Source organism: Gossypium arboreum, chromosome 11 (genome assembly GCF_025698485.1).
Source record: "Gossypium arboreum isolate Shixiya-1 chromosome 11, ASM2569848v2, whole genome shotgun sequence".
Taxonomy (NCBI): domain Eukaryota; kingdom Viridiplantae; phylum Streptophyta; class Magnoliopsida; order Malvales; family Malvaceae; genus Gossypium; species Gossypium arboreum.
Window position 1 is genome coordinate 95943244 of NC_069080.1, and position 24994 is coordinate 95968237.

At 36.6% G+C, this 24994-nt stretch overlaps 1 protein-coding gene across 1 annotated transcript; it reads left to right on the forward strand.

Annotated features, from left to right (window-relative positions):
• The first annotated feature begins 3818 nt into the window (after nt 1-3818).
• Nucleotides 3819-24075, forward strand: LOC128283908 (uncharacterized). The gene is made up of 6 exons (XM_053021323.1): nt 3819-3920; nt 4293-4340; nt 22519-22742; nt 22835-23219; nt 23320-23580; nt 23662-24075. The coding sequence occupies exons 1-6, from the start codon at nt 3819-3821 to the stop codon at nt 24073-24075; spliced, it is 1434 nt and encodes a 477-aa protein (XP_052877283.1).
• Nucleotides 24076-24994: the final 919 nt, after the last annotated feature.

Sequence of the window (24994 nt, forward strand, 5' to 3'; positions counted from 1 at the left end):
TTATGCTTAAGAACAAGAATTTTGAGATTTATGCTACTTTAGTATACGTATCATTCAAATTAAACTCAATTATGCTTATGATAGAAAAAATAGACTAAATGCTTCCAAATAAAGACATGTTAAATCTCTACGAATTTAATTTATTCCCTTATTCAAGATTAAGCTGCAATCATTAAGATTAACTTATGCCTTCATATGTTGAACTAGCAATTTCTCTCCACTAATGTACGTAGCAGAGAAGCTTGAATCAATATGTCTTTAAAAAGGTTGTAACGTGAATAGGCTAGGGGTAGGTAAAAGATAGATAAATTTAGGCTAAAAACCCTAGGCTCAGCTTGAATTGGACCTTCAGAATAATTACCTTCAATACACCAACTTCTTTTGCTTTCATATGCTCTTCTCTTTTTTTGTTTTTTTCTCACGAGCATTTTGTTGTATGTACTATAATTTTTTTAAGCATTTGATACTCCTTTTCAACTCCCCTAAACTTATTTTCAAATAACATTCTGAATAGTACTGTGTCTAGTGTTTGGGACAGTTTAAAGATAATTGAGAGAAAAGTGATGGCTAAATATTGCAAGGGTTCAAATAAAATTTGGCTATATAGTCTCAAAGTTGGGTTTCAAGGGATAAAATTTCATCAAGATTGGCTTGAAAGGCTCAAATGATCCAAATAAGAGTTGCCTAAATCATTTTCAACATTCCATGCTTCTTAGGATTTTGCCTTAAGAAACTACTAAGTCAACTCTAGAGACTTAAACTTTCATACATGCCTAACTTTCTGAAGGAACTAAAAATTTTATGGTATGATTTGCATGCTTTATTAAAAATACATTTTTGTCATATTTCAGTTAACATAACAATTATTGAAATAAACAAACATTTTTCATACTGAAGTTTAGCATACTTAACAAAATTTCAAATTTTTGAACAAAATATAACCTGATCATAACTGAAAAATTTATTTTGAGTGGAAATAATTTAAATTTTTTGGTCCTGCTACTTAAGATGAACAATGTCCTCATTGTTAAAAATGAATAGGTACTATACACCAGGTAGGATTCTAGAAAAGAGGAAGTGAGTCAATTTTCACTGCTTAACTACCAAGCTCTCTCTAGATCCAATCCTAGACATGTATATATCTATTGCCACATTTTGTACTTTGCAACTTGTTCATTTTTATTTATGATTTCCACCTCTTGTTTTATTATGCGAAAGTAAAAATTCCTAATAAAACCTAATCCTATTAGATAACCTAAGAACGGAAATAAAATAAAGTCAAGATCCCTCTTTTTTATTTATTTGTAGATCCTTCTGAATTTGTAACACCCCAAACCCGGCCTAGACATTATGGTCGTATCCAGAAGTGTCACATGAAATGGGTTGAAAAATCGTTGTCGTTAAGATAAAACCCTTTTTAATTCATTAGCCTTTATCGTTATTATTAATTTCAAAGCTTTCTTCCATTAAATCATTTAGAGATAAAACATATTTGTAGTGGAAGCTGGTAATATCGTTGTGTTTAGAAAACCGTTCAAGGTTTTATAAAACATGTCTTTAGGTAAAACCGATGAAGTAAAAAGTATGTTAAAGTGAAAACCCTAAACAAAAACCAAGCAGTTAAAAAGTCCATACAGTCCTAGAAAATACAACTTAAAGGAAACCAAAATACAAAATAAACCAGTTAATGTGTAGTCACTATCGAGTCCTCCACTGCACCGATCTGCCTAACTTTGTGGATTACCTATACAGATTAAACAGAAAAGAGTGAGTTTAAGTAAACTGAGTGCGTAAGCCCACAGAATTAAGCATGCACATAACAGAAAATTAGAATCAGGCAGATATAGATTCAGGCGTAAACCCATCTCAGATACAGACACAGATATACAGATCAGAATCAGAATCAAATGTCCTACCCCCGTCATCTACACACCATCTCCGACCATCCCTTCACACCATGTGGGGTTTAAAAACAACCACCTAGCCCTACACACCACATTGTACTGACGCAGTACATAACAGATTAAGTGCAGCAAAGATGCTAGAATATAGATGATAAACGCCTTTCAGAACACTTCCTCCATCTATATATATCATCCCAACCCCAATATCAAATACAAAATATTCAGTTTCATACATACAGATTAACCATGCTCACATGCTTACATACAGATATGACATGCATATACTATCATGCTCAATATAGAATATCAGTCAAACAGATCATACATATTAGGGTTTCGTTAGCCCTTACCGACCCTACAGTAGGCCCACAGTCGTTTGAGATGACCTGTGCAAAAAATATAGATACATGGGCCCATATACCCGTGTGGGCCCACATGCCCAGATTGGTTTGCCCGTGTGGATCACATGGCTTGGCCCAGTTACACATGCCCGTGTTGGGCCACACGCCCAATCTGGCCTAGCCCATGTGGCTCATACGGCCACAATCTAGCCATCACACGATTGTGTCTTGCACACGACCTGGCCTTCGTCGTTCACACGGTCGTGTCGTCACATATGGGACAGGGACAGAGAGGTTTTTTGGCTTTCGCTGAATCCTATTTTTTTCGTTTCGGGTACACATCTGGTTTGTTTTTGATGCTAGAACGGCCCCGAGCTATTTAAAACCTAAAAATAGTGTACCCATAATTGATTTTAGCAATCAAATTGTGAATTCCTCAAAACTAAATCGAGCTAAACCCACTCACTTACCGCAACCACCCCCGTCACTAGTACAAATCAGAACGTTGAAGTGGAGCTACTGCTTCTCTACTGTCTCCTACGCAACAATTACACAAAATTTCAACCTCCAGCAAGTAGAGACCAAACAAATATAAGTAAACTCCCGTACTGACACCACAGGAATCAATGATACGAACGTCCACAAGTAAGGTTAACGACAGAATCAAAAAACGAAGAAGAAAAGGTTTTACTACTATTACGCCAAAGGCAAAAGAAGAAAAAGGAATCAAATATTGAAAGAGAAATTTCTATTCTAGAAGAAGAAGAACATCAGAACTCTCAAATTTTTAGGGAAAGAAAATACTAAAAATAAAGTAAAATAATTAATAAGGATAACAACTAACTCTCCACTAACTACATGATCTCAACTTCCTCAGAATTTAAAAACCACCGAAACTCTTAACACAATACCAAGCAAAAATAATGCCCACACTTACACAAGGATTTGAACACAGGACCTCCACACCACACACAGATTCCCTTACCACTCGAACCAGTACGCTCATTTTAATATGGTTTTACAAATAATTTGATATAAGCCCACTCTCCAAACGTAAGGCTTAAATCAGAAAAATATCAAAATTTTCTAAAGGCAAGGCTTGAACTTGGGACCTCTCAAACACTTCCAGAACACTTAACCACTGAAGCTGATACACAGATGTGTCACATTTTCACAAAAGCAGAAATAAGAATTTTGGGGCGTTACAGAGTATGACTCATCTTTTGCTCTATCGTCTTTGTTTTTGCATGAATCGTTTCGCTCTCTTTTCTATAGTGGACTCCATGGTTCAAATATGAAATTTGGAAATTCAGGTACAAAAATAAATGGGTCATTGTATATTTTCCTAAGAGCGCTTCTCATTGAGTCATCCTGTATTTTTGAATATCTCTAGTAAGCTTGTTGCTGCCACCGTATATGTTGCATTATGTCCGTCAACTTTGACAGTTCATCTTGAAGATCTAGGCGAGGTGATTGAGTCCTAAACATTGACGTTGTGACATCAGGTTCAGTTACTGGTTCCATTGGTTCTGCCTTATCAGGGATTTAAGCTGGCCGCATTGGTTCGATCTCTATGGGATCTTCGTCTTCTTCTTCTTCTTTTTCGGGATCTTCACTTTCTTCAACTCATTGCTACAGAATAAAGTCTCCGGCTATTCAGAAAAGGCCCCAATCTGTAATTGTGCCATGGCTATAACCTATCTTCTTTACGCTTGCAAGAATTTTAGCTTTCAAGCACAAAATTGTTATCACAAAAGGAAAGTAACCTGGGCCAGAACGTTTAGCTGCATAATTTCGCATTTCTCTCAGGATGATTTTTCCCACATCAATGGTCTTTCTAGTTAAAATCAAGTATAATAAGACCTTCACTCTAATGAAATTGTAGTCCCATGTGAAATAGGCATAAGGCTGAATCGAATGAAATAGAACCATACATTCACTAGTGGTGTTAAATATTCTTTCCAACAACTGTGAATTCCTTACTTTGGCACAGTCCACTTAGAACCTGGAACTATAAGTTCCTTGAGAATTTCTTGTGGACTTTCAGACTCAATATTGCTCATCAAGGAAGAGTATTCGTCGTTTTCAGAATCAGGTAATTCAAAGAATTCATTAATAGCGTTTAAGGTTATTGGTACCTTGATTCCGTGAACAGAAACTTTCGTCAATTCGCTTAAGGTCAAATTTGCTTAAAATTCACGAACTAACTCCTCATCTGCACTAGCTATTTTCTCACAAATTAACTCCCTTTGTAGAATGCGTACCATGAAATCAATATAGTTGCTTTCTTTCAGCGTAAAGCCTTTTTTTGGGGTGCATCTGTTGATTCTTAAAAATGCTTTCGTATCTCACTTTGGCTTATTCACAGTGGAATTTGTTTTGTGATTCGTCAATTTGAGTAAAGGCACGAGTTCTTTAGCGGGGCATGATTAAACTGATCATAAGATAGAACAAATATTTTTAAAAAAAATTAATTAGTATAAAATATTAAAAATTCAATAATTTGAAAAATTAAAAAATTAAATAAAACTAAAATTTAGGAGAAAAATTTGTCTTACCACTTTTTTTATAGAAGTTAAGAACTCAAAGAAAATAAATATAAAGCAAAAGAGGTTGGTTTAGGGATGGTTGTAGGGTGTCTTGATGGTGTGGTGCGATAGGCAAGAGTGAGTAGCAAGGTGGCAGTGGCACGCTAAGGAGCAGCAGTGCACTAGGCATGGCTTAGCGCGATGGAGGTAGGGGCAATGTGCGAATCCTTGCGCGAGCAGCATGTAACACCCCTAACCCGAATCCATCGCCGGAGCAGGGTTAAAGAGTGTTACCAGAGTTTACGAGTCAAATAACAAACATTCTAGAAGCATTTAATATTCAAATCCGATTTCAATCAAATTTAATCATATAGTCCCATATATGAGCCCTAGAGGCCCAAATCATGCATTAGGGTCAGGTCGGGATTAAACCGGGTGTTTAGAGATTTTTCGTAAAATTTCAAAATTTTAGAGATTAAACCATAGGACACGCTCGTGCTATAGGCCATGTCCAACCCCATGTAACTCTTTAGTTGTGCCACACAGCCTGCCACACACCCGAAATACAAATGTCACACACGTAGTACACTCAGTGTATTACAAGTACAATCAAAGTACATATACTTTCCATATCATGTATTCATATAACATGTATAAATCATATATTTGTATTATAAGTACATATTCGTAATGATTTATCTCGAGCTCAAATTATTTCATGTCGAAACTTTACCCATTAAATCATTCGAAATATAAATGTTACACGCTTAGTACATTCAAAGTTTACAAATAAATAATCATGGATGAACGTATTCATCAAGTAAATTCCATGTACATATATTATAATCTCATATTTCCATATATCATGTGTCATTATTTTCATGTATTTCAGGCAGATACGTGTGATAACTCATTTGTTATACATAGCTTCTCATATCAGAATTTTTCTGCCGCTGAATTTATCTAAAATATCAATGGATACTTAGGTAGTACACTTGAGGTGTACAAATCAGGATTCATCAACTCATATTCAGGGGTAGCCGTTAGGGCACATAACCAGAGAGCACACTCTCGAGCCACATATTAGGATGCTCAGATGAGCCATGTAACAGGAAGCTTATCCAGGTTAAATCAGAAGTGCTCATAAGAGCCACAATCAGGGAGTTCACAAAGAACTTTTAATCAGGAAACTCACGAGGAGCCTACAGGATTACCCACGAAGAGTCATGTAACAGGAGCATTGGATAGCCATATCTCAGTGAGTTCAAGTGAGCCATGTCAGGACGCTCACAAAGAGCTGCGTTTGTGTCTGCAAGATATGCCAGATCATAACCGATCGTATAACAGGAAGCTCACATAGAGTTGCGGTAGTGTGTAACACATGTAGAATCATTACTGATCAGGATGCTACCAGGAACTATATAACAGAATGCTCGAGAGGGATTTTGTCAGGATTGCTCATTCGAGCTAAATCTCGTCATAACATATGCTGGACTATACTCATTACGGGAAATCACATATCCATCGACTTTCAATTATTCAAATGGGATTTTACATTTTCAAGCATTATCAGACATGTTATTATTTCTTACATTTATAATATTCATATAATTCAAATAAACACATTCCACATTCATTTCAAGCATAAAAGTAACATTTTTATCATTTATCATTTATCTGGCAATATCATTTATTGCAGGCATTATCGTTTACTAGGCTTTGTCGGATATGTTTCCAATGTATATATATGTTTCCAATGTCATATATACATATATTATTTATACAATACACATACACCATATTTAATTCAAGCATATAAAATTCAGAATTTTTCCATGAATTTTGCAACTTTTCAATTTAGTCCCTAAATCATGTTATTATCAAAATTCACTTTGTAAAAGTTGTTTATCTATCAACAACCTTTCATATTCTACCATTAATTTCAAAATTTCAGCATATTCATCCATGGAAAAATTTCCATACTTTGATAATTTTACAAATTAACCCCCAAAATAGATAGATTTAGTTATCCCGATCTGGAAAATATAAAAATTACTAAAAACGAGACAAGATTACTTACCTAATTAAGCGAATAAAGCTTACTTTCTCTTTCCTAGGTTTTCCATGTATTTTGGGAAAGAAGATGACATAAAATGATGATATTTTGTTATTTAATTAATTTATCACCTTTTATTTTTCATCTTTAAAATTTCATCATTTTCTTTATTTTATTTTCCATGAATGAATCATTATCCTTAACAACTTAGCAATTTTAATGGTCTAATTACCATATAAGGACCTCCATTTTAAATTTCTATAGCTATTTTATCCCTTTAGCTATTATAACTCAAGTTTTTCAGTTTGTGCAATTTGGTCCTTTATCAAATTAAACATGTAATCGATAAAATTTCTTTACAAAATTTTCACACAATATTATTGTAACACCCCTCACCCATATTGAAACTGGAATAGGGTTACGGAGCATTACAGGACTTACAAAACATATAAACATTCTTTGCTCATACATTCCATCATTTCATACAATCATCATTTAAATTCAGTCTATTTATCTATTATACGAGCATGTGAGGCCCTAACCATGCTTTGGGAGTGGTTCGGGTCTAAACCAATAACTTATGAAATTTTCACGAAACTTTGAAAAAAATTCATAAAACAAGGGACACACACCAGTTTGGCCAGGCCGTGTGTCTCACACAGCCACCAGACACGCCTGTGTCACAGGCCGTGTGGACGTTCGAAATGGGAGCACATGGCTGTGTCCCAGTCCGTGTCTGACCCCGTGTAACTCTCTGACTTGGGTCACACGGCCAACACACACGTCCGTGTGGCTAGCCCGTGTGCCTTAAAATTTACTAGGCCATTCCAATTCTGTAGGGTATACTGACTTATGCCACACGGCCAAGTCACACGCCCGTGTGTGAGGCCGTGTGGAGCATACTGACTTGTTTTCAAATTCAATACCAGGGGACACACGGTTGTGTAACATGACCGTTTGTCACACACGACTGAGACACACATCCGTGTGGACAAAGATAGGCTATTTACCAAGCCATCTTGCCACCCATTTTGCACATACCTAACCAAATTCAAATAGTTCCATTTCAAGACACAAATAAGCAGCCAAAAGTCATCAACAAAAGTTTAAATCATACCAATTCTTTACCATTAATACAAATCACAAATATACCAAAATTTGCCATATAATTTCATACCTAATTCACAAATACCATTCAATTAACTAAACCATTCCAAACATGCATTAGTTATTCAACTTCTAGTACTCATTATAGGTCAACTACCAAACTCAAATTAGAACCATTTGCACATATATAAACATCATCAAGTTCATCATCTTATGCCAACTCAAATGGCCAAAATACATATCCATCAAGCATACCAAAATGACACAGGCCTATACATGCCATATACCATATCTACACACTTCGAAAGTACCAAAATAGATGTCTGACAGTGCGATGAAGTTTCTGACGATCCACGGATCTGAGCTAGCTTCGTAAAACTATAAAACATCGAAAATTAAACGAGTAAGCTATAAAACTTAGTAAGTTCGTATGTAAATATGAAATAATCACAACATTCACTAACATTCACTAATATTTCAAAATGGATAACATAATTAATATTTAAAACATCAATCAATGAGCTAACATAAAGTTTAACCATATTGTAACTCATGAATCCTCAACTTCTTCTATCTCGTTACATGTATAGTTTTTAGTACATACCTGTACCGATACTTATCTATTTATCACCAACTCTCTCTTGCAAAATCACTTTGAGCTTATAAATGCTTACGATACAAATACTTCAATTTTCCGATGCCATAGTACAATTATGGTCTTACACATACATTGCCAAGGCCCTGCTGTGGTCTTACGTTCACATGCCATAACCCAGTTATGGTCTTATTATCCGATTTGTCATAGCCCAGCTACGGTCTTATTCAACATCTCGTTTACTTTAGCCGTACATTAAATTTAATATCTCCACATTTATCTATTATAATAAATACTATCTCAATTTCTTCCATCAAATGAATAGATACACATTTAAGTTCAATTATACAAACTTACCTCGTGTACTGAAATAACAGAACGGACTGACTATTTAATTACTTTGCTTTTTCCCCGATCTATGTCTGAATTCCTCTTTTCTTGATCTATAAGTAATCAAAATCAACTTATTTATTCTTCTTTTTATTCAATTCAATCCAAAATACATATTAGGGCTATTTTACACATCTGCCCCTTAGCTTTCACATTTTTAAAATTTAGTCTTTATTACATAAATTCACAATAAACCCATGCTAGCTGAATTACCATAATGCCCTTAGCAATTCATAATTTTCATTTATTTCACATTTCAACCACACATTTTCAACATTTCTCAATTTAGCCCCTAATTTTCAGTTTCACCAAAAATCACTTAACAAAACTTGTTTATCTAACATCAAATATTATAATCTATCATCAAACATCAAAATACTCATGTATTCGTCAATGGCATCATTCAAAATCTTACTAATAAACCATTTAAACACTTAATAATGTGTCCATATAAGTCCAATCATACTAATATTATTCTAATTACAATATAAGGACCTTAAATTTAATAAACCATAGCTAATAGACACTTTTAGCTATTGGAACAACACTTTTGTAATTTACGCGATTTAGTCCTTTTTATCAAATTGGCTAACCAAACGATAAAATTTCTTAACGAAACTTTTACACAATCATTCAATCATGCTGTAAACATTAAAATATTAATAAAATAAATATTTTGACTTCAGATTTGTGATCCTAAAACCGCTGTTTCGATTTGACTAAAAACGGACTGTTACAATTATTATATACTATAGATAAAAGAAATAGTGTTAAAATAATTTTTTTTTTCAGACTCAGATCTGTGGTCCCAAAGCCATTGTTCTGAGTTTATCGAAAATAGGCTGTTACAACTCTCCCCCTTAAAGAATTTTTGTCCCCGAAAATTTTACCAGTAAAGAGATTCAGATATTAGTTTCTCATAGTTTCCTTCGGTTCCCAAGTAGCGTCTTCTATATCATGTTATTACCAGAAAACTTTTACTAGAGCTACCTTTATATTTTTTTCATTTATTTCAATTCACATGCCAAAATTTCAATCAGACTCTCACTGTAAGCCCTGCCAAACTAAATTTCAATATCTATCAGAGAAATATCATGTGATAGATCTGATTAATACTATTTTAGCATATATACATGAATAACAAATCTGATTCTTTTCAATGATATCATATGGCTCAATAAACTATTGACTTAATTTGCTTTTATGGCCAAATTGAAGAACTTTCTTCCATAGTGAAACTTTCAAGAATATTTTATCATCAATTTCAAACTCTATTTCTTTTCATTTTAGATCTACATAAGATTTCTGACAACCAGATACTGCTTTTAAACTGTCTCAGATCACTTTAACCTTTCTTCAATTTTATGAATCAGATTAACTCCATGTATCTTTTCTCACTGAGCTCAATCTAATACAATGGGAGTTTTACATCTACGACCATATAGAGCTTCTTGCAACTTATTTTAGAGTCAAAATATGAACTGTAGATCTCTATCAGAAATAATAGAAACTGGTACATCACGTAATAGAAATCCATTCATACCAGGATAAAATATACAAGCTTCATCAAACAATCGACAATTATTCAAGTAGTATCTTTCTTTTTCATAGGTAGAGGTAATCCTGATATAAAATTTATAGTAACTTTATCCCATTTCCATTTCGGTATCGTCACTAGCTGTAACCATCCTGAAAGTATCATCTTTAACTTGTTGATATATCAAACATTTAAATACAAATTTAGAAATACCACATTTCATTCTAGCTACTAATTCATCTTTCTTTCTTTCTTTTTTTTTAAAATCATTATGTATTTTATTATTTCTCGAATGAACAGACATAATACCACTATGAGCACTCGTATAAAATTTTCTGTAGAAGCTCTGAATCGTTTAACATACAGCTCTGCCTCTGAATAACAGACAATTACCAGATCCATTCTGAAATTCTAAATTAGAAGTTGACTTACTTTGTATTCGTCTAACATGCAACTCAATATCACTTTTGTAAGTTTCACAGATCTATTGTAGAAACATTGATTTAGCCTTAAGCTCAGCTAAAATTGAACCATTATCAGACAATGATAATCAGATATTTATACTCATAAGGCAAACAGAGACTTTCTGTTTAAAGTATCCACAACGACCTTTGCTTTTCCTAGATAAAAGTCAATTGCTAAATCATAATCTTTCAGCAATTCATTTTGCGACATTAGATAATTTAAACTTTTATGATCAATAAATATATGGTGTTTTTCACCAAGCAGATATGTAGCTAGTTTTCAGTGCAAATACAATAGTTACAAATTCTAATTCATGTATCGAGTAATTCTTTTCATGTGGTTTTAACTGTCTGGAAACTAAGCTATTACTTTGCCTCACTACATCAAAACACAGTCTAACCCATTCAATGATGCATCATTGTAAATCATAAGTTCCTTACCCAATTTAGGTTGATCCAGAACTAATACTTCAGTCAACAGGGTATTCAACTAGTCAAAACTTTACTGATATTTATCAGTCCATTTGTAACGCCCCAAAATCTAAGTACTTTTTTTTGTTTGTTGTGAAAAAAATTTGTCTGCTTCAGTGGTTAAGTGTTTTTGGAGTGTCTGAGAAGTCTTGGGTTCTAGCCTTGGCTTATACAAAAATTTTGTTATAATTGGTTAAACTCTTGTCTTTAGTCAGTAGGCTTTTAAATAAATGTGGGTATTTTATGACAGAAAGGGTCTGCTGGTCTTGGGGGTAAGAGGCGTGTTATCTATGCTAGAGGACTGAGGTTCGAATCCTAGTGGGGGCAGTGGAGTGTTTTATTTTGCTGCTGTGCCGTGTAAGTGGTTGAATGTCAGTGGAACTCTGATATTGGTGGGAAATTGGAGTAATTGTGGGGTGTGGGGATTGTCTACCCGAATTTTGGGAGGTGTGATCAATTTGAATGATTTGAGGAGGGAATTAAAAGATTTTGGGAAAGACTAGGAGTGTTGTGCCGAATGTGGGACTCCCATTTTGTCAAAATCGATTAGTAGCGTACTTTAACTCCCTGAAGCCAAATTTTTTCTTTTGGTTTTTAGTACTTCTCCATCTTTCGTATTTCTCTTTTGGGACGGATTGTTACTAGAGATCATTTAGGGTTGTTCTCAATTTGGTCTTTTTCGGGTTTGTTCTTCCTTAAAACCGATTGCTTCATTCTTTTCCTCTCTTAAATCTTGGCCGAATACTTCTTATTCATTCCTCTCTCAATTCTTTCCTTTTCCTTCACCTTCTTGTTACTCCGAACACACCTTCCTCCCTTTTATTCGATTCTTTTTGGGTTCACAGATTTCCTCTCTTGTAATCTTGCCATTTTGACCGAATACCTCATCTCTCCCTCTCTTTATTTTGTTTTCGATTTTTGCAATTGCACTTTAACCAATTCGTGGGTGCAGGGTTTTACTCCGTTCTCCCTTTTTCTCTATGTGGTAATACTCTTCTAACATTTTCCTTTGCAACCATTTATGGCTAGGGACGTGTTGGTGCTATTCTTTGCTTCTGTAGTGACGTGTGTTTCGGCATGCATTGGGGGTATAGGCCGATTGCTTCCTTTCTTTTTCTCAGTGTGGCACTTTCGGTAAGTGTTATGCAGTTAGTACAATCTTTTGGTATGATCAATATATGGTTTAGATTGTTAAGTCTTGGTTGGATTGTAGGATGCTTCTAAAAGGGTTTGAACCGTCTTTTGCAGCGGATTAAGGGAGTGATCCTCAGTCGATCAACCAAGGCAAGTGATAAGGAGCTATTTTAATAAGTTTTATAGAAAAGGATTGTTTAATCCTGTTTTTAAAGGGACTAATGGTGTATTGTGTTTGGATCTAGGGTTGGAGCGCTAGTGGTCTATTTGTACACTTTCGTATCAAGGTGTTTAAAAACATTGCCCTAATCGTAAATTGCTAAAAGCCGAAAAAGTGACCGTCGATGCTACACGGGTGTGCGCTCGCTCGTGTGGTAATCTAAATGCATAAACATGGGCATTTGATAGTAGAGGCCACCATGAGCGATTTCATGGGCTTAGGCTGTTTTGGGCCGTGTTAGGCCGAAATGGACCGTGTGCGCCCTACGGGCGTGTGGTTTCCACACGGGTTTGTCACATAGAGGTATGGAGAATAGTGGACCAGGCTATGTAATCAACATAGCCAAGGCCATTTCTAGGCTATGTGGGCCACACAGGCACGTGGGCCCACATAGGCCCATAATCTAGGCCGTGGGCCCATTTTTACTATTTGACTATTGAGGTTGCACGGGTCACCCGAGATGACTGTGGACCTATTGTTGGGTCGGTAAGTGCATCTAGACCCCTTAATTAATAAAATGAGCGAAATACCCCTACATGGTAAAATGACTGATATGCCCTTATGAGACGTATGACGAGGTTTGAGTATCCCATCTTATATATATATATATATATATATATTGATCACAAGTATGATATTATGACATGATGCATGGGGATGGGTTTGTTATGATTGGAGGAAGTGTACTTTACTGGCAGCTCTACTGCAAATACTTTTAAGTGCCACAACCGGTACTACTTGGAGTTTAGGGATGGATGGGTTGATTTTATGCCCACATAGAGTATAGGGTTAGACGAAGATGGAGTGTAGAGGCTGGTTAGGTAGGATCTGTTGTTTGCATATCTGTACTGTACTGTCACTGAAATGGGCTTAGGCCTAGGCTGTATATGCATTGTTTGATTATTTAATATGGGATTACACACTGAGTTTTCATAACTCACCCATCTGTTTATATGTACAGATAATCCCTAGGCTTAGGAGGATCGGTGCTGCAAGGGACTCAAGGGTGGCCACACAACCTCATGGACTTTCTTGTTGGATTTAAAATAATTAGTTTTATTTTGGGTATTTTTAATGTAATAAGGCCTCTTTAAATTTTTAATCTCTAATTTGGGGTTCTATTTATTTTGATTTATATCTGCTAGCAGTAGGACACGTGATTTCAGAAAGATAAATGTTTTTCAAAACACCGCGTTTACACAACATGTTTTAAAAGCTTCCGTAAGAAATAATATTTTAAGTTTAATAACAACTTAATATGATTAACTTTTTGAACAAACGTATTTAAATAAATCTTAAGTCACACAAAGAGGTTAAATAAAGAATGGGTTTTTCAATGAAAGCACATTTTTCGAAAAATACTTTAATGTGACATCGCCAAATTCGGGCATAACTTCCAGGCTGAGTTTTGGGTGTTACATTTTGTGGTATCAGAGCCAGGTTGCAAAACTCGATTGTAGATTTGGGTTTCTTATAAAACTTAAATTTCAAAAAGAATTATTTCAAAATGGTTTGAAGTATTTTGAAAAGTTTTACTGAATGTGTGGTACACCGAGTCTCCAGCGGCAATTCTGTAAGTCTTCAGAAACTATTGTTTGATTAATTGAAATACTAAGTTGTACATGATATTCGCGATAGGTTTTAAAGATTTATGAATGAATCGTTCTTGAGACTAACTTATTATCACGATTAAGGCAAGTGTACCTATCGAACAGTAGTATAGTTTAGCAAGACCGGATTGTAGAACCCAAAGGAACCACGAGTACTAGTATTTACTTCCTTTTTATTATCTAGCCTAAAAATTAAGAGGTTTGGTTATCTAAACTAATTACTAAACTAAGAATGCACAGAAAGAAAATTTGGGAAAATACTTTTGGGAAAATTTGATTGATTAAGACAATACCTAAGGAAAAATCCACCGAGACTTCACTTGTTATTTGACTCTGAATTTGACAATTTATTCATTTGACTTGATCCGTAGAAATCCCTATTATCTCTCTCGAGACTAATAACATCTAACCCTAGGTTGAATAATTGAAATCTCTTTCTAATTAACACCCTAGAATTTGCATTAACTCGATCTATTGATTCCCTTATTAGGTTTTACCCTAATCTGACAAAATCTTGTCACCCTATCTCTAGGCGCTCAATCAAATCCGCTTAATTACGACAATTTTACTCTTAGACAAGGTCTATTCCTCCTCTGAATAAGAGCATTAACTTGAATCAATATCCTAGAATATTAAAACAAGAATTAAGAACACATAATTAAGAACAAGTCAAATATTTATCATACAATTCAGATAATAATAACAAGATCTGTCTTAGGTTTCATTCCCCTTAGGCATTTAGGGGGTTTAGTTCATACTTATGAAAGAAAACATCTCAAAAGCATAAAGATAACAAAACATAAGAAAACCCAAAACTCTTGAAGGAACATGAAAGGAGTTCTTCAGTCTTGATGATGAATCGGCTTTCCTTGAGTAATTCCTTGCTTCCTACTCTGCGTCCCCCTTCTAAGTGCCTCCTCAGGTGTTTAAATAAGATTTTGAATGCCTAAGAGCCCTAAAAATTGGCCTTTTCTGAATAGGACTAAACTTGGGCTCGGAAGGGACATGCCCGTGTGTGATTACTTCAGCCCGTGGTCAAGGTTGTTAAATAGGCACGGCCGTGTAGTCTACCTGTGTAAGTTGTGCTTCGATCTTTCCAAATGGGAATAGCCGTGTGACATGCCCGTGTGAGGGTGTCTAGGCTGTGTTGATTTCCCATGTGGGTCCATTTTCTCCGTTTTTGACCCATTTCTCGCTCTTTTTACTCTCCTATGCTCACCTAAGTATAAAACATGAAATTAAAAGATTAGGAGCATCAAATTCACCAAATCTAAGGAGAAATCATTCGTAAATGTGCTAAGCATGGGATAAAAATATGTATAAATCACGGTTTATCAAGTACCCCCACACTTAAGCGTTTGCTTGTCCTCAAGCAAAATCCTCAACTCACAATCAAAATAAATTCTTCTAAATTTATAATCCCTATCAATAATATCTGAAAATATTCCATAAGTATTCATACATTGAAAATCCAACTAAAAGTACATCAAAGTTTCAAACATTCCAAGTTGAGCATTTTATCACGAAAACATATGTGTCTCCCCTCATCTAAGTGATTACCTTTGATCAAAATATCGCAAAGTTTAACATCCTCACTAAAGATTCACTCAAATCACTCAAGGTGTTTAAGGACATCAATTAAAGCACTCATTAGTCAATATGAAATGTTATTACCATAGGCTTGCTTGAAAATCAAATCTCCACCACTACATATTGAGCTGATACATCAATCAAAAAGGTCTTTTAGAGGGTTGTAACGTGGCTTTGGTTCGGGGGTGTGGTCACAAGCTGAAGGAAAAGGTTAGAATCGAGATTGAATTGAAAAATTACCTAGCTAGAAAAATAACTAGTCATCAGTTGAATACAAGTGAGCTTCTTTTTAGAATATGGAGTTAACACTTAAGCTTAAAAAATGGCGAATTACTACTAATATGTATGTAAGTATTGTTTTTTTTAAGAACAAGTCAAATACATGGAACTTAATTGTTGCAACGAAGAATAACACATAGCTAAGCAATTAGTCCAAATCAAATCTCGATAAAAATAGGGATCAAATTAGGGGATTTCAGCAATCATGAGTTATGGGTTAATATTGAGGGCAAATCAATTAATGGCTTGTTAGGCTCAAATGGGTTCACTAAGGGTTAATTATGAAGGTAGCTTTTGTGGAGTGAGTGGGTTAAACCTAAATGCCTTTATCATCTTGACATATCAACACAAATGGCATGGTCTTGACATGTATAATCAAGTAAGTTCTAGAATAACAAATCAATACTGACGCACTCATAATAAAAGTGAGCATGAAAGAAATGAAATATGCTCTAAAGGCTCAAGATCTCACAAAAATTATGGCTTTTTGATTTTAAACTTGGGAATTTCAACTCAAGATAATACCTAAACTTAGGGAAACAACTGAAAAGTTTTTAATTCTTCAAAAATCAACTTATCATGCTTGATTCCCTAATGTCTTAAAGTTTAAACAATCAATGCATAATTTCCTATGTTTTAATTCAAGACATATCAATAAAAATCATAAATTAATTAAAATTCATTCTAATAGTGATATGAGTAATTCACATGAGACTAAGGCAAAATTCAGGGATTTCTAATGATGATATAAAAGATCCCCCACACTTAAGATGTACATTGCCCTCAATGTACAAAGATAGATATATTGAAAGATATATAAATGATCATAAGATAAGGAGAGAAGTGAAACTTCCTGAATGATGAATGAATTCCTTGAATTGGGGGTATGGAGAATAATCGGCCAAGGCAATGATAAGAGTGGAGGAGGATACTCCGGTGGTGGTAGAGGTTCATTAGTCCATAAGTCCTGCACCAAAAGAATATTATATCTGGTGGTAGCTATGGTCGTGGTCGAGCAGGACATTGCAGTCGTGGAGAACCTTTCCCAGTGGAGTTTTTGGTTCTTATGTGATGATGAGCTTTGGAGCTCTTTATAATTGTGATAGAATCAGGAACTTTTTAGGGAATGCAGCAGCCCACACCTAGGGGTCGGGCCCGTAATATCTGATATAATTCCTCTTGGGGTCCCAAGGGGAACTCGAGGAAAGGGTGACGGATCTCAGCGGTAGGACCCGAGGATGACGCTGGTCCTTTCCTCTTCTTCGAGGCAGGGATAGCGGTCTTCTTACCATATGAGAATGACATGTATACCTGTATTGAAAAGTCGAAGTTCAACCAATACGCCCCAAAAATAGCATGGAAAAACAAAACTAAATAGGAATAATTCATGTGACTCACGTACTAGATGAAGTAAACAAAACTAGAACAACTAAAGCAAATACATCAAATTATTAAAATAGGACTATGAGGATAATGCTACGAGAAATATCTAATGCATGAGTGCATGTGGGTAAGCATAAAATCCATGGAAACGAGAAAAATGGATAAATGTGAATAAAAAATGGCAATATTCTTTAATGACAAGCATGAGTATTAGTTTTATTCTACTATGACTATTCACTTAAAATAGTCAAATGGACTAGAGAAAACATGAAATAGGCAAAATATTTAAAGAAAATAGAGAGAAAAGAGTAAACAAACGCAAAAAGGAGAAGCTTGGGTCGTCAAAAATAGTGTTATAGGCGGCGTACGGGCGTGGCAGGTAGGGCGTGTGGAGTTACAGCGGCTAGGGTTAGGGAGTTTTGGGGAGGGGATGATGAATAGTGAAGGGTTTATATAGATTTTAGGGAACACGATGTGGGGCACGTCTGTGTGCCCTGATTTTTGCCCGTGTGTTTCACGATTTTTAAATTTAAGCGCATTTGACATTCGCCCCACACCCATGTTACTTAGGCGTGTGGGTGCACACGGTCGTGTTGCACTGCTATGTCTTGCTTTGTTCGCTTCTTCCACTCCCGTGTTAGTTGGATAGTGTCAACCACGGGTGAATGGCACAGGTGTGTCGCACGTCCGTGTTCAACTACGGTTTCAAGACACGAGCGTGTCTCATGCCCATGTTACTTTGGCAGTTTCGCCCACGGCCATGTCGTACGGCCGTATCGTACGGCCTTGTCTCCTCCTGTGGTGTGAGCACGGCCTAAGGCACGCCTGTGTGCCTAGCCGTGTGGATGGGAAAACCCTGTGTTTCAAGACTTAGTTAGTAGGTTAGATGTGAAAAACTAGAATCTAAATAAATCATTACTGTTAGTGCTCGGGTTGCCTCCCGAGAAGCGGTTATTTATAGTCTAAGTTCGACTTACCTTTCTGGTGCATGGTCATGGTGGTGTAAGGAGTTTACACTCCTCATCCCTGCTATCAATTTTATCAAAATAAGGTTTAAGACGAGTACTGTTTACCTTAAAAGTGTCGAATTTAGGATGAATTACCTCGACTGTACCATATGGGAAAATATTGAGTACCATAAGATGGACTACTCCGTTAGGTTCAGAAGTGGCAATGTGAGGGTCTGCTCCATCTAGTAGTACTTTGTCTCCAACCTTAAGTTGATTTGGTGCTTCAGTGAGCTCGTTATGGTGTGGTTTTGGTTTATCATGTGTCCTCAGTATATGTGTCTACCATTCATCTAGTTCCTCGATTTGTAGCCTTCGTTCTTCATAGATAGGTCCATTTTTGTTGTTTGAACACGACTTATATGCGCTCTTCAAAACTGTTTTCTGCACAGAGGGTTTCACCACATGATCAGTACCAGTAGTATGATTTATGCAATCGCCCTTGATTTTTGATGTGTTACTCATATCACGAGCTTGAGGGGTGATTGTTTCGTCTCCCACATGAAGTGTGAGTTCACTTGTACCAACATCAATAATGGTTCTAGCATTCGCTAAAAAGGGTCGTCCTAAAATCAAAGGTGCGTTACTATCCTCTTCCATGTCTAGAACAACAAAGTCTACTGGGTATATAAATTTATCAATCTTAATAAGAACATCTTCAATGATACCCCTAGGAAATCTAATGGTTTTATCAGCCAATTGAATGCTCATCCTAGTTTGTTTGGGTTTCCCAAGACCTTGCTGTTTAAACATTTTATAAGGCATAACATTAATGCTTGCCCCTAAGTCAGCCAATGCATTATAAACATCTAAACTACCAATTAAACAAGGAAACGTAAAACTCTTTGGATCTTTCAATTTGTTGGGTAGCTTATTCTGTAGAATGGCTGAGAAAACTGCATTCAACTCCACATGCGATGCCTCATCCAACTTTCGTTTATTTGTTAAAAGCTCATTTAAGAATTAACTGCGTTTGGCATCTGCGAAAGAGCTTCAATAAACGGTAAATTAATATCTAACTTTTTTAATAATTTAAGGAATTTACCGAATTGTTCATCTGTACGATATTTCCTTGTCGTATTGGGGTATGGCACCCGTGGTTTGTATTCTTTACTTACCGGTTTCTGGTTATTGTGGACTACCTCACCTTTATCTTGACTTACCACAATGCCTTGCCTCGGTTCTGGTGCAGGCTCAACTAACCCTTCCTTGTCATGAGTGGTAATCACATTGAGTTGTTCTCTTGGGTCAGATTCCGTGTTACTCAGCAAACTACCTTGTGGTCGTTTAGAAATCAGTTTGGCGAGTTGGCCTATCTGAGTTTTGAGCCCTTGGATTGATGCTTGTTGATTCTTAAGGGCTGTCTCGGTATTCTGGAAATGAGTTTCTGACATTGAGATGAATTTTGTTAACATCTCTTCAAGGTTCGGCTTCTTTTCCTACTGGTAAGGTGATTGTTGAAAACCCAGAGGAAGTTGTGGCCTTTGATTTCCTTGACTGCCCCACGAGAAATTGGGATGGTTCCTCCAACTTGCATTATAAGTGTTACTATACGGGTTATTTTAGGGTCCAACACCCCCAAATTTTCGAAAAATGCACCATAATGGACCTATAGCTGAATTTGCCTAAACAAACTCCCCTAATCGGCTTTAACTACTCCCATTTCAAAATCCTTCAATCCCTCCACCGAATTTTTTCCTTGATTTACTCCAACTCCCCATTCAAATTCAATTCAAATTCTTATTACCAATTCAACAACAGAGTTCCAGTCTAGTTCCAACACCTCGCCAGCTAAAGTAGCAATATAAATATACAAATGCACACACTATGCGTCAAATCTCAAACTCCTTGCCACACATGTAGCGCCACCTTGCCACTAGATCCCAAAAACAAACAATAATTATTATAAGTCCTATAAGCTAACATTCAGGTTCACTTAAGATCCCAAAAATTAAAATTTTGCAAACACCCAGACTTGAATCTAGGCTTCTCAAGCACCCCCAAATATGCCCAAATACTTAGCCACTAAAGCTACACATAATTTGTGATATTTTTCGCACACCTAAACTTTTATGCATTCCCAGACTCAAGGCCCATTCCTTCTAGGCCCAAATTTAGGGCGTACACGAACTTTCGCAATCAGTTGTGTAACAACATTGCCATAATCGTAAATCGGTAAAAGTCGAAACACGAGCGTGCGCTCGCTTGTGTGGTAATCTGAATGCCTAAACGTAGGCGTAAAGTCATTAAGGCCGGCCATAAGCGATCTCATGGTCTGAGGCTAAATTGGGCCATGGTGGGTCGAAATGGGCCGTGTAGGCCCCATAATGGTAAACTACATAACGCGTGGAGAACGTTGGGCCAGGTTGTGTAATCCACACAGCCAAGGCCATTTCTAAGCTATGTGGCCACATGGGCCCGTATTATGGGCTTTGGGCCCATTTTTACTGTTTGACTATTAAGGTTGCACGGGTTGCCCAAGACGACTGTGGACATACTGTTGGGTCGGTAAGTATACCTAGACCCCCAAAATTGATAAAATGAAATTATGCCCTTATGTGCTAAAATGACTATTATGTCCTTATGAGATGTATGATTGATTGAACATGACATTTTATATATATTGCATACATATATGATATTATGAAATATTGCATGGGGATGGGTTTATTATGATTGGAGGAAGTGTATTATACTAGCAACTCTGCTGCAAATACTTTTTAATCCCACAACCAGTACTATTTTGGAGTGTAGGGATTGGTGGGTTGATTTTATCTGCACATAGAGTGGAGGGCTAGACGGAGTAGAGTATAGAGGTTGGTTGGGTAGGATTTTTGATTGCATATCTTTACTGTTACCGACATTGAAGCGGGCTAAGGTCCACACTGATACTGATACTGTAATAGGCTAAGGCCCTAACTGAAACTGAACTATTACTGATACGGGCTTAGACCCAGACTGTATTTGCTTACTGTATGACTGACTGTTTGTTTATTAAGGGATTACACATTGATTTTTTCATAAACTCACCCTTCTGTTTGTCTACGCAGGTAATCCCTAATCTTAAACGGATCGGTGCTGCGAGGGACTTGGAGTAGGCCACACAACCGTACATGCCTCTGTATTCGACCTTTAATTTATAAGTAATTTAATTTGGGTATTTTGATGTAAGAAGGCCTCTTTAAATTTTTAATTTTTAATTTGGGATTTTATTTATTTTGATTTATATCTTCTAATAGTAGGAGTCAGGTTTTCAAAAAGATAAATGTTTTTCAAAACACCACGTTTACACAATATATTTTAAAAGCTTCCGCAACAAACAATGTTTTAAAAATTAATAACAATTTAATATGATTAACATTTTGTTAAACGACTTGAATCTTAATAGAGGACGAGACATTCTAAAATCTTCGTTAAGATCATAAAGAGGTTATACATAGAACGGTTTTTTTCAACGATATTATATTTTACGAAAAACACTTCAATGTGACATTGCCAGATTCGACCATAATGTTTGGGCCAGGTTTGGGGTGTTACATTTAGTAGTATCAGAGCCATGTTGCCAAACTCGGCTGTGAATTTGGGGTTCTTTTAAAACTTGAGATTTCAAGAAGAATTGTTTTAAATGATTTAAAAGTATTTTGAAATGTTTTTACTGAATGTGTGGTACACCGAGTCTCCAATGCCGATTCTGTAAGTCTTCTAAAAACTATTGCTTGTTTAAAATTGAAATACTGAGACTACTGTAGGTAGTAGACTGTACTGAAATACTCTATATAGGGTAAACTGTAGTAAGACTGTGATCTACGAAAACGAACTCTTAAATACTGATACTACTTTTCATAAAATATTCGTTAATAAACACTAGAACTTTAAACTGATGCATAAAATTCTTAATACAGATAAAACAAAAATCGATAATAAGCACTAAAGGTACTCGTGGAAAGGGTACAAGAGGTCGCGGCGGAGGCCGTGGAGGTGCTCGGCCTGGGTCTTCGTCATCTGGTCACATGCCTAATGTTGAAGCTAGGGAGGCACCGGCTTCCTCTGTGACTGAGACTGGGTCTCATGATAGTGTGGCTGGGGATGACGCATTTTCTCAAGCCATGTTAAGAATTTTAGAGAGGTCGCTGGGCCCAATATTGGTACTGTGAGCCGTGGGTCGATTACAGAATAACTCCGGTCTAATGGGGCTGAGATTTTTAAGGGTTTCACTAGAGTTGCCCCTAATGTGGTAGAATATTGGGTTGAGGCCACAAGGAGGATCATGGGCGATCTCGACTGCACCCCCGAGCATAAACTAAAAGGTGCAGTGTCATTGCTGCGAGATAAAGCCTATCAGTGGTGGCTTAAAGTTAAGGAGGGAACTCAGCCCGATCAGTTGACCTGGGAATTTTTCAAGACTATTTTCCAAGGAAAATATATAGGCGCTAGTTATGTGGACGCCTGGAAGAGAGAGTTTCTGAATTTGACTCAGGGGGATAGATCAGTAGCTGAATATGAGGCTGAATTTTTACGATTAAGCCGCTATGCGCATGGGATGATGGCAACTGAATATAAGCACTGTGTTTATTTCGAGGACAGCCTCAGAGATAGTCTACGGGTTTTGATAGCTCCAAAGAGGGAGTGAGATTTTTCTGCTTTAGTACATAAGGCAAAAATCGCCGAAGAAGTGAATCGTAGAATGAAAAAACCATGAGAAGGACAGAGGTAGGAACAAGAGGGATTTAGAGCCCTCAAGTTCATTTCTGAGGCCTAAGAAGAAGGCCAGAGTTGATGGGCTAGTCAGAGTTGGAGCCCATGTTGCTGCTACGGGATCACAACCTTGTGCAGATTATGGGAAACGTCATCAAGGCGAGTGTTGGAAAAGGATTAAGGCATGTTTGAGATGTAAATTATTGGAACACCGTATTAGGGATTATCCATGGAGGCTAGAGAAGATGCAAGCTACAGGTTTGGGTAATGTACAACCGCCGAGGGGTGGTTAGCAACCGTCGAGAGGTCGTGGTTAGGCTAGAGGTGGCAATGGATTGGGTCGTGGTCAGAGGGCACCGGGTAGAGGTCCTGGTCATACTGAGGCGAGGCAGGTAGCTCTGGTTTATGCTGTACCTCACCGGGAGGATAGAGATGCCCCAGATGTTATCACGGGCATATTTTTTATCCGTAATGTATCTTATACTATACTGATTGATGTTGGATCTACTCATTCCTATATAGCATGCACTGTGTCTGAGACATTGGGTATAATGGTTGAAAGCACCACGAGTAAAGTTACTATGTTGAGTCTACTAGGGCAGTTAGTTAGGGTAAATAAATTGTTTAGAGATATACCTTTGGAGGTTCAAGGAGTGATCTTCTTGGCAGATTTAATGGAACTTCCTTTCGGAGAATTCAACTTAATTCTGGGAATGGATTTGCTAGTGAAACATCGAGCAAACTTAGACTGTACTACTAAATAGATGGAATTGAGAACTACGAAAGATGAGGAGGTAATTGTAATTGGGGAGCATCGAAACTATTTTTCAACTGTGATATCTGTATTAAGGGCCGAGAAATTGGCTCGTAAGGGTTGTGAGGTGTATCTAGCCTATATCGGTGTTTCAGATTCTGAGATTTCTTCTGTTGGGGATATCAGAATAGTTAAAGACTTTTCAGACGTTTTTCTTAATGAGCTATCGGGGTTACCTCCAAACTGTGAAGTTGAGTTTGGGATTGAGCTCCTGCTTGGTATAGCTTCAGTGTCTATCGCTTGTTATAGAATGGCACCAGAGGAGCTTGTGGAGCTTAAGGCTCAGATTCAAGAATCATTAGATCGAGGGTTCATCCGACCTAATGTGTCTCGTGGGGAGCACCAATTTTGTTTGTGAAAAAGAATGATGGATCCATGCGTATGTGCATCGATTACTGGCAATTGAATAAATTGACTATTAAGAATAAGAACCCCTTACTGAGAAATGATGATCTATTCGATCAGTTTCGTGGAGCTTTATTTTTCTCTAAGATTGATCTCTGATCAGGGTACCATCAATTGAGGGTTAAAGAGACTGATGTGTATAAGATAGTGTTTAGGACTGGTTATGGTCATTACGAGTTCCTAGTGATGCCGTTTGGATTGACGAATACACTAGCGACTTTTATAGATTTGATGAACCGAGTGTTCTAGCCTTATCTGGATCGGTTCATAGTAGTTTTTATTGATGACATTTTGGTGTATTCGAGAACTGAAGATGAACATGATGTACATCTTTGAGTGGTTCTGTAGATTCTGAGGGAGAAAAAACTGTACGCCAAGTTCAGTAAGTGTGAATTTTAGTTGCGAGAGGTAACATTTCTGGGTCATATGGTATTTACCGTAGGGATTAGGTTGATCCTCAAAAA

Excerpts from the sequence above, each read along its gene's own strand:
- LOC128283908 (XM_053021323.1), top strand. The coding sequence starts at position 3,819 with ATGGGATCTTCGTCTTCTTCTTCTTCTTTTTCGGGATCTTCACTTTCT. Across the intron at positions 22,743-22,834 it reads ATGTTAAGAATTTTAGAGAG|AGTTGCCCCTAATGTGGTAG; the intron begins GTCGCTGGGCCC and ends GGGTTTCACTAG. Across the intron at positions 23,220-23,319 it reads GCCTCAGAGATAGTCTACGG|GACAGAGGTAGGAACAAGAG; the intron begins GTTTTGATAGCT and ends AACCATGAGAAG.